Below are 14864 nucleotides of genomic sequence, written 5' to 3' on the forward strand. Positions count from 1 at the left end.
ATTAATCTTTTTATGTGTTACTAGGTTCAATTTGCTATTGTTTATTGTGGATTCATGGCAAATATTGATCTATAATTTTATTTTGTTAGATTTTTGTTTTAGGGTCATGTTGGCCTTGTAATACGAGTTGGAAAGCATTTCCTCCTCTTCTATTATTTGAAAGAGTTTTCGTAAGATTGCTAGAATTCTTCCTGGAATGTTTGATAGCATTTACCAGCAAAGTTATCTGGGTCTTGGGTTTTCTTTGTGGGATATGTTTTGATAACAAATTGAAAATTTTAAGCAGGTAGTTTTTTTTTTTCTGAGTCAGTTTTGGTAATTTATATTTTTAAAGGGATTTTCCCATTTCTAACCAGTTGAATTTACTGGCCATAGAGTTTTTGTAACAGTCCCTTTTTAACTTTTTAATGTCCATGAGGTCTTTCTTGGTTAATTCACTTTCACTCTTGATGGGTGGATATATGTTACACTATTATTTTGTGTGACTGGACATAGGTGCTTTTCTGGACAGATCTTTTTGCTATACTCATTCTTCTGGTACCATTATTTTGTTCTTTTTGTCAGAGGCTTACAAGCTAAAGAAGAAATTTTTGTATGTGTTAGATTGCTTAGGTTACTGTTTTATTCATTTATTCAAGACCTTTATTACAAATCCTTATGAAAATTTAGCTAAGTACACACACACATACTGCACATGCAAAGGAAAGAAAAAGTCTTTCAAATTCATTCCTTCTAGTCTTTCAAATTTTGTTTTGCCTCCAATATGGAACAGTGTAGGAACCTGAAAAATGCTAGGATCTATGTTCTGAGCTGAGTTGTTCAATAGAGTAACCACTAAGCCTATGTGACTATAGAGCCCTTGAAATATGTCTCATCCAAATTATGATGTGCTGTGAGTGTAAGATACTCCCGGGGTTTCTTAAGACTTAATATGAACGGAAGAATAACATATCTCAGTAATCTTTTGTAATGATGTGGGAATACTGTTTTGGACATATTGGATTAAATGAAATATGTTGTTAGAATTAATTTTGCTTGCTTCTTTTGACTTTTAAAAATGACTGTTAGAAAAATTAAAATACATTTATGGCTTGCTTTAGATTTCCTTTGGACAGCACTGTTCTAGACATTATAAAATTAACTGCTCTTCTGATCATTCTTACTTAAAGCAGACCGTATTAAGTGAACCCAATTCTATCTTACTTTGCACATGGATTTGTTATTGACAAGTGGTGCTGTGGATTTTTGTACAGAATTTTTCAAGTATATAAAGAGTAGAGAAGAGTATAATAAATTTCTGTGTCATCCAGTTTTTACAAATAGCAGCTCTTGGTTGATCTTGTCTTATCTTTACCCCTATCCATTTCTTGTTTCTACTTCCTGGAATGCTTTAAAGCTAATAGAAATAATTTTTTAAATGCCACAGGAGAAATAATTATTTGAAGTGCTAAGTTTTTTTGTAAAATGAATGCCTTTCTGCTGATTTATCATGACTTTAAATTTGAATCTTACTGTAGTGATTTTTTTAAAATGGAAATATACCAATGGTACCCCACTCCAGTACTCTTGCCTGGAAAATCCCATGGACGGAGGAGCCTGGTGGGCTGTAGTCCATGGGGTTGCTAGGAGTCGGACACGACTGAGCGACTTCACTTTCACTTTTCACTTCCATGCATTGGAGAAGGAAATGGCAACCCATTCCAATATTCTTGCCTGGAGAATCCCAGGGACAGGGGAGCCTGGTGGGCTGCCGTCTCTGGGGTCGCGCAGTTGGACACGACTGAAGCGACTTAACAGCAGCAGCATACCATTTTACAGGGACTTCCCTAGTGTCTCAGCTGATAAAGAATCCACCTGCAATGTGGGAGACCTGGGTCTGATCCTTGGGTTGGGAAGATCCCCTGGAGAAGGGAATGGCTGGCTACTGACTCCAGTATTCTGGTCTGGCAAAGAGTTGAACATGACTGAGTGACTTTTACCTTCTCTTTTCACCAGTTACATAGGAAAAACAGCTTGACCTTTACAGAGGATTGCAAAATGTGCTTTTGGTGTATCATTAGTATTTATATTCATTTGATCTAGTTGTTCATTTCATTGTCTAAAAAACAAAACCCCACTTCCTTTTGGAGAAAACTTTTTGTAAGCACTGTAATAATGTAGTATTGTAGTAATATAGGATTGTCCTTAATTTTTGATTTTAATTATTATAATTTTTCTTTTAAATAAGGTTTCTTTATACTTGTTTAAAGAACTACCTTTGTATCTTTGGCGACCTTCTGCCTCTGAGATAGCTGTGATTCGGGATTGGTTATTGAATTATAACCTGGCATCGGTGAAGAATAAATTGGCCTGTGTTATTCTAGAAGGTCTGAATTGGGGATTTGGTGAACAGGTATGTGTTAAAAACCTTCCCTAAAGACTGTCCACACACATCAGTTTTAAGGAAAGATTTTCTCAGACATTAACGTTTTTAAACGTCATTTGCAAGACCTGCAGATTTTCTTAGCTGTTTCAGAATTTAGGATCTCTTCTAATTGAGTTCTGTTTTGCAGAGTGAGCATCCTATAAGTGAAGATAAATTGCTCCACACTGAAAATACTTCCCTTATTCCTTGGATCATTTGTTTCTGTTGTATTTCTGGGTGTTTACTGCAGTTCCTCCTAATTGCCTCTCCTGCCTCTGGTCTTCCTTCCTCTTAATTTTGTATTGTGTGTCACTGCCCGACTTATCTTCCAGAACACTCTGCGCTGGTTAAGAGCCTGAGCTCTGAGCCAGCCTGCCTGATTTCTGATCCCAGCTCTGCTACCTCCTGTTTGTGTGACCGTGAGCAAGCTTCCTGAACTCCCTGGGCCTCAGTTGTTCTTCTGTAAACATCACACTAACAGGCTTACCTCAGAAGGTTGCTGTAAGGTTTCAGCAAGCTGGGACACATGAAACATGTTCTTGGCACATGCCAGGGTCTTAGTGGTGGCAGTTATTATTATCAAGAGTTTGCTACCTATCATGTCTCCAAAGATGCCATGTCAAGGAATTCTGTCAAAATCTTCCTCCCTTTTTACCCAGGCCTTGTTAGTTAGCTCCTTGATCAAAATATTTAAATATTTTAAAGGGAAAGGGAAGAGAACTCAGCCCCGTCTGCCAGCTTTTGTTCTGAGCAAGTCACCTAGTCCTTGCAGTCATGGTGGTGTGGTGGTGTGAAAATGACCCCTTTTGTACAGATGGGGAACCTGAAGCCAGGGAGCTTTCTCCCCAGCGCGTCCCTAACCATCTGGTCTGCTCATGGGCTCAGCTGGGTCTTCCCTCAAGTGCTGGTCAGTGAGGGCTGCAGGAGACTCTTTTCCACCTTCACCTTCTCTGACTTGTAAACAGAAGCCCCCACCCTCCTCTCCCAGAGAGCTGCATACAGAGTCCAGTCCTCATGAGTGTCTCCTTGCTCTTTTCTTAGTGTTTGGAAAGTCCTCTTCTCTGAGAGGATTAAGGAATGTATTATGTCAGATGCAAAGGAAGATTGGGTGGGAGAATTGGTAGGCAACTTCAAGCTCCTAAAGGAGTATTTTACCTGTGTCGTTGAGTATGTTTAATATTTTCACTGATGACAGAAGAAAAGGGAATACAGACTTAAATTATTACCTTCTTATTTAACATCTTCCTGATTCTTAACAATGCCTTTAAACTTGTAACCTAAAGTATTTATAGAGATTTTAGAATGGGGATTGGGAGTTGCATTCAAAGATACCTTTTATAACTGGAGTTGGTAATGATTCAGATTCACACATAACTGGTGCAGTGTAGTGGTTCTTTAAAGATTAAAATTTTTTTTGCTATTGCCGTTTTATAATTTCATTATTTAGGAATGTGAGCTTTGGAAGATTTAGCTTCTGCATCCAGGATTTCTTTTTTTAGCCTAAGTAATCTTTCAGTTCAAAGGTATGACAACAAAAAAAATCAAGATGACATGTTTGTGGTTATTTTTCTCTTTAAAAGGTGTCCCTTCATCTGGATCAAGCAGTCCATGCTGAAATCGCTTTAATGATTCTTGAAGCGTACCAGAAGTACCTTGCACAGAAACCATATGCTGGGCTTCTTTCTGAAAGTATGAAGCAGGTATTTCCTTCTTTTCTGTATTAAGGACATAAGTCTTTATTACAAATGACTTGGGTGGTTAAAATTACAGTATTTACTCTTAGGTTTCCTAAGAACATTTCTGGCAATTTCAGATATTGAAATTGAGTTCTATGGGTGAAGAAAGATTTTTCTTTAAGAAGTAGTCTATATATGACCATATTAATATTGTGGAATTTGAGTTGATCTACAGTGGTGGGCTGGTGCTGGCTTGTACTGGCTCGGGAGAACTGATTATTACATTTTTAAGAACTCTGAAGCCTTACTGTTAATCTGTGGTGCTTGAAGTTGACCATGGTGGGTGTTGTTTTTTTCTTTTTAACTACCAGAATTGGCAAACCCTATAAATGAGCCCCTAAACTCCAACTTCTTGTTAAATTTATTTACCAGCACACCATTCGTTGCATACCAACTTTCATATTATTACTCTTGCTTGAGCTGACCCTGATCAGGTTCACAAAGTGACTAGCAAATAAGCAGAAGTGTTCAGCTGTGAGTGAGAAATGCTTTAATTTAGTGCTATAAACACTGAGTATCAGTAAGCATTGTGTCTTTTCTTTTGAGGGCATTATTGATCACAAAGAGAGATGGATGGGTGAGCTTACTAATTTAATGGTTATGTGAACAATGTGGTTTAAAATAAATAATTGTTTTAGGTTTCATATTTGGCCAGTATCGTTCGATATGGAGAGACACCTGAGACCTCATTTAACCAGTGGGCCTGGAACTTGATTTTGAGGTTAAAACTGCACAAAAATGATTATGGAATACACCAGAATTGTGCAGCTGTTCCCTTCTCCAGCACTGTGCCAGAAATGACAGAGTCACCCACGTTTCATCCTCTCTTGAAGGCTGTGAAGGCGGGCATGCCCATTGGCTGTTATCTGGCCTTAGCTATGACGGCTGTGGGCCACAGGTACAGTGTTTGGGTTGAACTTCTAGGATTGCTGAACCTTGTATTCAGTGCTTCCCCCAACTTCATTTTTCATATCCCAAGGTCTGAGGCCTCATTCAAATCTGTCTAGGGGTAATCAGGGTCAAATGATAAGCCTCAATTAATAGCTTATCAAGGGTAAATGCTGCCCAAATTCATGTAGGATGGATTTGTGACAGAAAATCAGCTGGGTGCATTATGAAGAGAGTTATACCTGTCACCCAGACTGGGATGTTTATGTGAGCAGTAGACAGAGTCTCTTCCTCAGAATAATGACCAAATAAAAACAGGTGGTCACCTGTACTGAGTTTTATTTCAAGTGATGGCAGCCCAACTCAGGCTTCCTAGCTGGAGGGCTAAGCCCACCAAAGGGATGGACTGCCTGATCAAGTCAAGTGCTTCTTTTGTATGAGCCCGTAGCTGTGTCGGTTTCTTCCATTATAGTATTTATCACAGTGTAATGTAGGGGTCTGTTTAATTTTACTGAAGATATTCTATGGGGTTAGGACTCAGGAATCATATTTGTCTTTTAATAATCCGTAGTGATGAAGACTGAATCTGATACAGTAAGTGACTGAAGGCATGAATATTGAGTTGGTTAAAAATCCTTTTCTTTAAAGATCATTTTCCTACAGTGTATTAATTTTTTCTAGCCTGTCAATTTTTCTGAAACCTCTTTTACCTATACTTGGTGATTCTTGTGTTTTAAATTAACTGTAGCACCTTTTTAGCATCTGAGTTCAATATGTTACTGCCCAGTCAGTATATTTTCAGTGGGATGCCAGTTGTCCTATGAGCTGTTAGTGTTCAGCCTACACTATGAAGTAGGAGAGATACAGAACAATTGGCAGTACTGAACAATATAATCATGGGCTGTGAAAATCACTCAATTGTGTCTGTTCTTTATGACATATTGGACTGTAGCCCGCCTGGCTCCTCTGTCCATGGAATTCTCTAGGCAGAATACCGGAGTGGGTAGCCCTTCCCTTCTCCAGGGGATCTTCCCAACCCAGGGATGGAACCGAGGTCTCCCGCATTGCAGGCAGATTCTTTACCGTCTGAGCCACCGGGGAAGACCTGATCATGGGCTGGATGATACAAGTAGAGCACTGGTTCTTAACCTTGACCACCCTTTAGAATCACCTTTCTGGTGATTCTGATTACCAATATGGGGAAGAGAGTGAGAATCCTGATCTCATTGTTCTGGGGGCCAGTTCTCCAGGTGATTCTTAATGTGCAGCTTAGACTGAGAACTTCTTGAGTATGGGCAGAGAAAAGGTAAAAGAAAGAGAGCTCACCAGAGCAGGGTACCATCATGGAGGAGCTAAGCTGTGGGGAGGAGTCTTAATTAGAGAAGACGCCCTGGGCTAAGGAGCAGAGTGGTGATGCTCATCTTCCGCCGGTGATCAGTGCACCCGGTGTTGAAGATCTTGCCCTGCAGCACCTGTGCCCTTGAGGAGTATGCTCACCATATTAATGCGCGATCACTTCCCCCTCCTCCTCAAGGGGCTCTGTTTCCTGATGGTAGGGGCGTGCTCGGGGCATGTCTTGTATCTTTGTGTCTCCAGAACTTCTGCTTCATAGATAGTTCTTTATTTTTTTTTTCGTTCTAGTTTTATTGAGATAATTTATACAGCAGTCTGTAAGTTTAAGGTGTACAGCATAACGATTTAAAAAAATTTTTTTAACTAGAGGAACATTGCTTTACAATGTTGTGTTGGTTTCTGTCGTACAACGGCACAAATCAGTCATAATTATATATATATAAGATATCTCCCTTCCCTACTGAGCCTCCCTCCCCTTCCACCATCCCACCGCTCTGGGTCATCACAGAGCCCAGGCTGGGCTCCCTGTGTCTTAGAGCAGCTTCCCACTAGCTCTCTGTTTCACACATGATAGTGTGTGTACATCAGTACTGCTTTCTCAGTTTGTCCCTCCCTCTCCTTCCCCTGCTCTGTCCACAAGTCCATTCTGTACATCTGTATCTCTGTTCCTTGCCTGCAAATAGTTTTTTATCACTACTGTTTTTCTAGATTCTGTATATATGCATTAATACATGATATTTCTTTTCTTCTTTCTGACTTCACTCTGTATGACAGGCTTTAGGTTTATCCACCTCAGTTCAACTGGCTCAAATTCATTTTTTATGGTTGTGTAATATTTCATTGTATATATTTACCACATCTTCTTTATCTGTTCATCTATAGATGGACATCTAATTTGCTTCCACGTCCTGGCTATCAGCATAATGATTTGACTTACATCATGAAGTAATTATCACGTTTAGTGGGCATCCATCATCTCATATAGATATAAAATTAAAGAATAGAAATTTTTTTTTCTTGTGATGAAGATTCTTGGGGTTTACTCCCTTAAAAACTTTTATGTATAATGCACAACAATGTTACTTATATTTATCATGTTGTACATTACATTATTTATTTGATAACTGGAAGATTGTACCTTTTGACCATCTTCACCTAATTCCCCTTCTCTCTACCTTCCCTGACTAACCCTCACTTCGTCACCCTTGGGCTCTGGTAACCACAAATATCATCTCTTTTTCTATGAGCTTGCTTGTTTGTTTTTGAAGTATAATTTATCTGCAACACTGTGTTAGCTCCTATTATACAACATAGTGATTCAGTTTTCCTATACATTTATAACTGATCACCTGATAAGTCTGGTTATGATATATTACCATTAAAAAATATTACATAGTTATTGACTATATTTCCCACACTGTACATTTCATACCCATAACTCATTTATTTTGCAGTTTGAAGTTCGTACCTCTTAATCTCTCTCATATGTTTCTCTACCCCAAGCTGCTTCCTCTTAGGGTTATGATTCTAGCATTTGTATGTGAAATTTGGCTATGTATAAATGTGTTGGAGTCCTGAGATAATCTAGGTAGCTTGTAGGCTGATGATGCATTAAAAGAATATCATTTTATGAACTGACTACCTTATATGCTCATTGCTTTTTTCTTTTTCCATAGCATTGAGAAGTTCTGTGCAGAAGGCATCCCACTCTTGGGAATTCTGGTCCAATCGAGGCATTTGAGAACAGTGGTCCATGTCCTGGATAAGATTCTGCCTTTGTTCTACCCTTGCCAGTATTATCTTCTAAAGAATGAGCAGTAAGTGGAGAATAGCACAGCAAATATGAAATGACTGTGTCCTCTGGTTTTTCAAGTATAATATAGGCAATGATATTTCAATAGTGTATTTCTTATAAAGCAGAAAGCTTCCTGCCTAGTTGAGAATGCAGAGTGATGAATGAAGATTCTAATAATGATCCTAGTTTTACTGTTATGAAAGATACTTCCTTTTGTCATTTAATTATGGATTGCTTGATAGCTTATAGTATTGAAAAAGGTGGCTATTTCCCTGAGACTGGGAATAGTGCTTCTGACCTTGAGCAGCAAATGACTTTGCTATTGTAACAGTAGCAAAACAAATTGCCTTTAATTGCAGTGTGCATGGGGCAGTATTACAGACAGAGAAGACACACAGAAAGGTGCTCATCACATGAAACATTCATAATCTTGTGAGAAAATAAGACTTTTGAGGTAATCACAAAGTTATGAAACAAAGTACTGGCAAGGCCATGGTAGGGCATACAGATTGCATTTGTATTACAGCTGACCCTTGAATCACACAAGATTGAACTGTGTAGGATATTTTTCAATAAATGTACTAGAAAACTTTTTGGAGATTTGTGACAATTTGAAAAAATTCACAGACGAACTGTGTAGCCTACAAATGTTGAAAAAAGTATGCATGAATGTGTAAAATATATCTGGATACTAGTTTATCATCTACTACCATAACATCCTGAAAGATGATGCTATGAAAGTGCTGCACTCAATATGCCAGCAAATTTGGAAAACTCAGCAGTGGCCACAGGACTGGAAAAGGTCACTTTTCATTCCAATCCCAAAGAAAGGCAATGCCAAAGAATACTCAAACTACTGCACACTTGCACTCATCTCACATGCTAGTAAAATAATGCTCAAAATTCTCCAAGCCACGCTTCAGCAATACTTGAACCGTAAACTTCCAGATGTTCAAGCTGGTTTTAAAAAAGGCAGAGGAATAAGAGATCAAATTGTCAACATTCACTGGATCATGGAAAAAGCAAGAGAGTTCCAGAAAAACATCTATTTGTGCTTTATTGCCTATGCCAAAGCCTTTGACTGTGTGGATCACAATAAACTGTGGAAAATTCTGAAAGAGATGGGAATACCAGACCACCTGACCTGCCCCTTGAGAAACCTATATGCAGGTCAGGAAGCAACAGTTAGAATTGCACATGGAACAACATGAGGAGGAAATGGCAACCCACTCCAGTATTCTTGCCTGGAAAAATCCCATGGACAGAAGAGCCTGGAGGGCTGTAGTCCTTGGGGTCGCAAAGAGTTAGCATGACTGAGCATACACGCATGCACCTGTTGCTATCAGGGTGCACTCAAGTGAGCATCCACCTGACACACTGTGTGACACTCATCATCTCCAAGTGAGCAGTTTGTTTCTCCAGTAAATGGTGCATCACAGTAATAAGTGACCGCTTGCAGTTCTCGAATCATTTTCATTGTGTTTAGTGCAATACTTGTAAGCCTTAAGTAACACCAGGGGACCGCTAATGATTCTGAAAGTGCTCCCAAGAAGCAGAGAAAAGTCATGACATTACAAGAAAAAGTTGAATTGCTTGATATGTACTGTACGTAGATTGAGGTCTGCAGCTGCATTGCCTGTCATTTCAAGATAAATGAATCCGGTGTAGGGACCATTGTAAAAAGAAAGAAAAGGAAATTCATGAAGCTGTCACTGCAGCTATACCAGCAGGTGCTGAAACATTGCACTTTTTGTGAAACGCCTTTTTATCTCATATTGAAAGTACAGCTTTTATTTGAGCACAGGATGGCTCTAAGAAAGACATACATATAGGTCCTAACGTGAGTAGGGAAAAGTCAAAGTTGTTATATGACAACTCAAAGCAAAAGGAAGATGAAGGCTCTAAAGCTGGAGAATTCAGTTCCAGCAGAATATGGTTTGATAATTTTAGAAAGTAGTTTGGCTTTAAAACGTCAAGATAACAGGAGAAGCAGCTTCTGTCGACCGAGGTAGCAGACGAGTTCCCAGATGCCATTACAAATATCATTGAGGAGAAAGGCTCTCTGCCTGAACAGGTTTTTAATGCAGATGAAATGCCCTATTCTGGAAAAAAAATGCTACAAAGGACATTTGTTAGCAAGGAAGGAAGGGAAGCAGGCATCAAGATTGAAGGCAGGAAGGGATACAGTAATTCTACGGTTTTGTGTAAATGCAATTGGGATTACCATCAGGACTGCCCTTATCTGTAAACCTATTGACCCCCCGAGCCTTGAAGGGAAAAGATAAACACTAGCTCCCAGTCTTTTGGTTGTACAAGACGACCTGGGTAGAGAGAACCTTTTTTCTTGATTAGTTCCTTCAAGCTTTGTCTCCCTTGCCAGTAAAGGACTCCTTTTTGAAGTTCTTTTGATACTGGACATACAGAACCTCATGAGTTCAGCACTGAAGGCATCGTAGTGATCTCTTTGCCCTCAAACACACCATCTCTAATTCAGTTTGTACATTAGGAGGTCATAAGGACCTTTAAGGCTCATTATACATGATACTTTATGGAAATAGTGGTCAACGCTATGGAAGGGAACCGTAGTAGAGAGAAAATCATGAAAATCTGGAAGGATTATGCCATTTAAGATGCCATTGTTGTTATAGAAACAAGCATGAGAAGAAACTTCCTTGATATTTCAGTGGCTAAGACTTCATGCTCCCAATGCAGGGGGCCTGGGTTTGATTCCTATTCAGGGAACCAGATCCCACATGCTGCAACTAAGAGCTCGCATGTTACAACTAAAGATCCCACATGCCTCAACTGATAACCTAGCACAGCCAAATAAATAAATATTAAAAAAGAAAGGAAAAAACCGCCTGAAGGCCATCAGCCCAAAACAATAAATTCCTGTTGGAGAAAAGTATGCTCAGAGGTTGTGCATGACTTCATGATTTATGACAGAGACAGTCAAGGAAATAATGAAAGGGATTGTGGATATGGCAAAGAAGGTGGGGCTGGGGGTGGGGGAAGGGTTTCAAGAAATGGATATTGCAGAAACTCAGGAGCTAATAGACAGCATACCAGAGGAGTTAACAGAAGATGATTTGATTGGCACGGGTGCTTCTGAACCAGTACCAGCTGATGAGGAAGAAGCAGTGCCAGAAAACAGTTAACATTGACAGTCTAGCAGAAGGTTCCGATCACTGAAGACTGATCTCGACCTCTTTTACAACACGAACCCTTTCTATGATATAGGCTCTGAAATTAGAGCAAATGGGGAAGGAGGACTGATACTGTATAGAAGAAATATTTTGGGAGAAATGAAAAAGCAAAGAAGTCAGAAATTTAAGTGTATTTCTCTAAAGTTACACTGAGTGTGCCTGCCTCTCCTCTTCCCCTTCCACCTCCTCTACTTCCTCCGCCTCTGCCACTCCTGAGACAGCAAGACCAACCCCTCCTTTTGCTCCTCCTCAGCCTGCTCAGTGTAACGATAATGAAGATAAAGACTTTTATGATGATCCACTTCCACTATTTACTATTTCCGACAGTAAATAGTCATAATGCTCTACACTGATAAACTTACCTGTTGGGTATGTGTGTGTCTGTGTGGAAATCTGACAACTGTATGGCAAGAACGGTATGAGACGTTTTTGAGTCATCATCCTCATCACCTAAGTATTCATCATGTAGTACGTGCTGTGCAAGACTAGTGTTAAAATGAATAGCCTCTCCTTACATAGGCATGAGGTGAGTGACGTGTAATATAAAATGAGTAATGCGTTAGTTTTCTTACTGTTGTATACGTTTGCTTTCAAAGAATTACACAGTATGCTTCTCTCTCATAATTGGAGAAATGGTATTCCACCTGTCATCACAGATAAGTGGTTTTTAAAACAATGTAACGTTTATAGTACTGTATTATGAATATGACTGTCATACTCTCTGTGATTAAATTTTTAGAACAAATCATTCATTAGTATACAGGCTAGATAATTTTGAAACCGTCATATTGATTATACTAGGCTACTATAGAACAGTGTAATTGCTGCTTCTTCATTACTAATGCATGAATGGTTATTATACCTGTAAGTAAATGTGAATTTCTTTTTCACACTGTCTTTTCATTTTTGTTGTCTGGTGTTAATAGGTGTAGCATCTACAGGGTTTTATAGCATATAAGGCAGTATTGATGTATGTGCTGATAGATGGTTCGCCTTGTAAACAGATGATGTAAGCTTACAGTATCAGTGGATACAGTACAATACTGTAAATGTTTTTTTCTTCCTTATGATTTTCATAACATTTTCTTTAACTTTATGATAAGAATATAGTATATAATACATACAGCGTAAAATAAGTGTTAATTGACTGTTTATGTTGTTGGTAAGGCTTCTGGTCAGCAGTAAGCTATTAATAGTTAAGTTTTGGGGGCAGTCAAAAGTTATACGTGAATTTTTAAGTGCATGGGACATCAATCCATGTTGCCCTGTGGATTTAAGGCTCATCTATCTGTGGCAAAAGTATATGGAATCATGGTTAAAAAAAACAAAAGCTGCTTAAGGAGGAAAAAGAATTAAGGATGAATATGAATTAAGATTCTTAATTGCACATGGTGAGAATCCAGTACAAACCTGTTGCCAGGAAGGGACTGTGTTGGCTCATGTGATTAAAAACAAGGCTCCTGATAACATCAGGTCATTCTAAAGTGGTGGTTCTCAACTTGTGGAGTTTTGACCCTCAGGGGACACTTGATATTGTCTAGAGATCAGCGTGGCTCAGCGGTAAAGAATCTGCCTGCAGTGCAGGAGCTGTGCTTTCGATCCCTGGGTTGGGAAGATCCCCCGGAGGAGGAAACCCATTCCAATATTCTTGCCTGGGAAATCCCATGGTTGGGGGAGCCTGGCGGGCTACAGTCCATGGGGTCGCAAGGGGCGGACACAGCTTAGTGACCAAATACCAAGAGATCATTTTGGTTGTCACAGCCTGGTTGGGAGTGGAGCAGGTAGGGCAGGTGGTTGGGAGAAGGGGGTTTAGGGGACGACTGAGGGAAGCTGCTACTGATGCCTGGTGGATAGAGGCCGGAGGTGGTACTGAACATTCCATGGTGCACAGGAAAGCCCTTCCCGGTAATCAGCTGAGAGGCAGTGGGTTAGGGCTTCTCTGTGTGTACGTCTGCCCTCCCAGGTCCCTTGGCCCTGCTTCTGTCTCTCAGGCCTTCTCTTGCAGGTGTACTTTCTGTAGGGGAGTGAAACTGCATGGCTACAGAGAGAACTAGGCAAAGGAAACGTTTTTCTTTGTCATTATTCCTTATGATAATGATTCCCGATTGGTCTGACTCATCTGCTTTCCCTGTGCCTGTGGCTGTGTCCGTAGGTTTGCCCAGTCCTGGGAGGACAGTGTACAGGGATTCTGTATTGAAAGTCCCTCCCTCCCACAAATCTAGTGTGGAGGCAGGACAGTTCCCCTGATGAGAGGCAGTGTTACTAGAAGTGAGACAGGCTACTCAGCGAGCAGAAACAACAGGTGGCCCACAGATACAACCTTGTGGAAGAGGTGGGTTTCTAATTGAGCTTTGGAGTGCCTGTAGGCATTGGGCCAGTGGAGAGAACCTGGCCTTTTCAGTATCCGTGGGGGGTGATAGGAGGGTCTGGAGAAGGCCAGGCTGGGGAGGAGCGTGGCAGGAGGGAGCTGGGAGGAGGCCATCTAGCTGGGGCCTTTGGAAGAGTGAGGAAGGCGGAGGTGAGGCCCAATGAGGAGGCCCGATGGCAGGGGCAGGCAGTGTGTCCAGAGGCATGAGGGGGACACTACAGTTTTCCCATTGGGTGTCATTTCAAACAGCGTGTCACAGACTTGCCCCGGATGAGACTTAACCGAGAGCTTACTAAGTATGGATTCCCAGCTCCTCACCCAGATATTCTGCCTTAGAAAGAACGCATCAGGAACTTGTGACCTGTTTTTGTGAAAACAGCGTTCTAGGCACCGGGCAGGTCTGAGGCCACTCGCGTCCTGGTTAGCACGTGGCTTTCAGGGTGCTCGTGTGCGGGGTGTGCCCTCACCCCAGCACTCTAGTGTGCCTTCGCTGTCAGAGCCTCCATTCTTTATTTGTTTGATGAGATAATATTCTTTCTCAGACAGGCTGAGTGTAAGGATTAAGTGATATGCCAGAAGTTTGATGCCTGCTTGGAACAATTTTAATAAATTGCCTTTAGGGATTTGTGATTTGGGGAGTTAGATTGAAAATTAGATTGAATGGTATATTTTGCCGCCCTCCCTCCCAATGCTAAGTTTTGAGTGAAGGTGAATCCTTCTAGGCTCCGTTTCCAGTGCTCGCTGCTCTGTATCTCTGCCCTTGAATGCTCACATGAGCTCTGCTCTCCGAACTCTTACAGGGCTGCATTGTGCTGGTCTTGTCATAGCTTTTCTTTTCCACTCGAGTGGAGTTTGGCCTGCATCGTGCCAGCTGTGAAGTGGGACAGTCCCTCACTCAGCAGTAGCCTCTGCACTGCTACCATCTGCACGCAGGCCGGGCATTGCTCTCAGACACATAGGAAGTTATCACGTCCTTGGGATGCGGTTCCCAATTTTAAGTGTCAGGAAGGAAAACGGTGGTGCTGTGGGAGAGGTTAATGGGTTAGACATGTTTTAGGTGCAGGGAGGGGATCAGGAAGTCTCCTCTGAGGAGGGGACATTTCAGATGAGAGAT

The 14864-nt window shown here is 40.8% G+C and overlaps 1 protein-coding gene across 2 annotated transcripts in view; it reads left to right on the top strand.

Annotated features, from left to right (window-relative positions):
* Positions 1–14864, top strand: part of EPG5 (ectopic P-granules autophagy protein 5 homolog) — a 129632-nt gene that overhangs the window by 34561 nt on the left and 80207 nt on the right. For both annotated transcript variants that reach the window (XM_040264562.1, XM_040264563.1), the window contains exons 14-17: positions 2228–2392; positions 3985–4104; positions 4779–5038; positions 8058–8198. In XM_040264562.1, coding sequence (XP_040120496.1) covers positions 2228–2392; positions 3985–4104; positions 4779–5038; positions 8058–8198 — 686 coding nt within the window. The remainder of the gene's footprint in view (positions 1–2227; positions 2393–3984; positions 4105–4778; positions 5039–8057; positions 8199–14864) is intronic.

Source organism: Oryx dammah, unplaced genomic scaffold, assembly GCF_014754425.2.
Source record: "Oryx dammah isolate SB20612 unplaced genomic scaffold, SCBI_Odam_1.1 HiC_scaffold_22, whole genome shotgun sequence".
Taxonomy (NCBI): Eukaryota; Metazoa; Chordata; class Mammalia; order Artiodactyla; family Bovidae; genus Oryx; species Oryx dammah.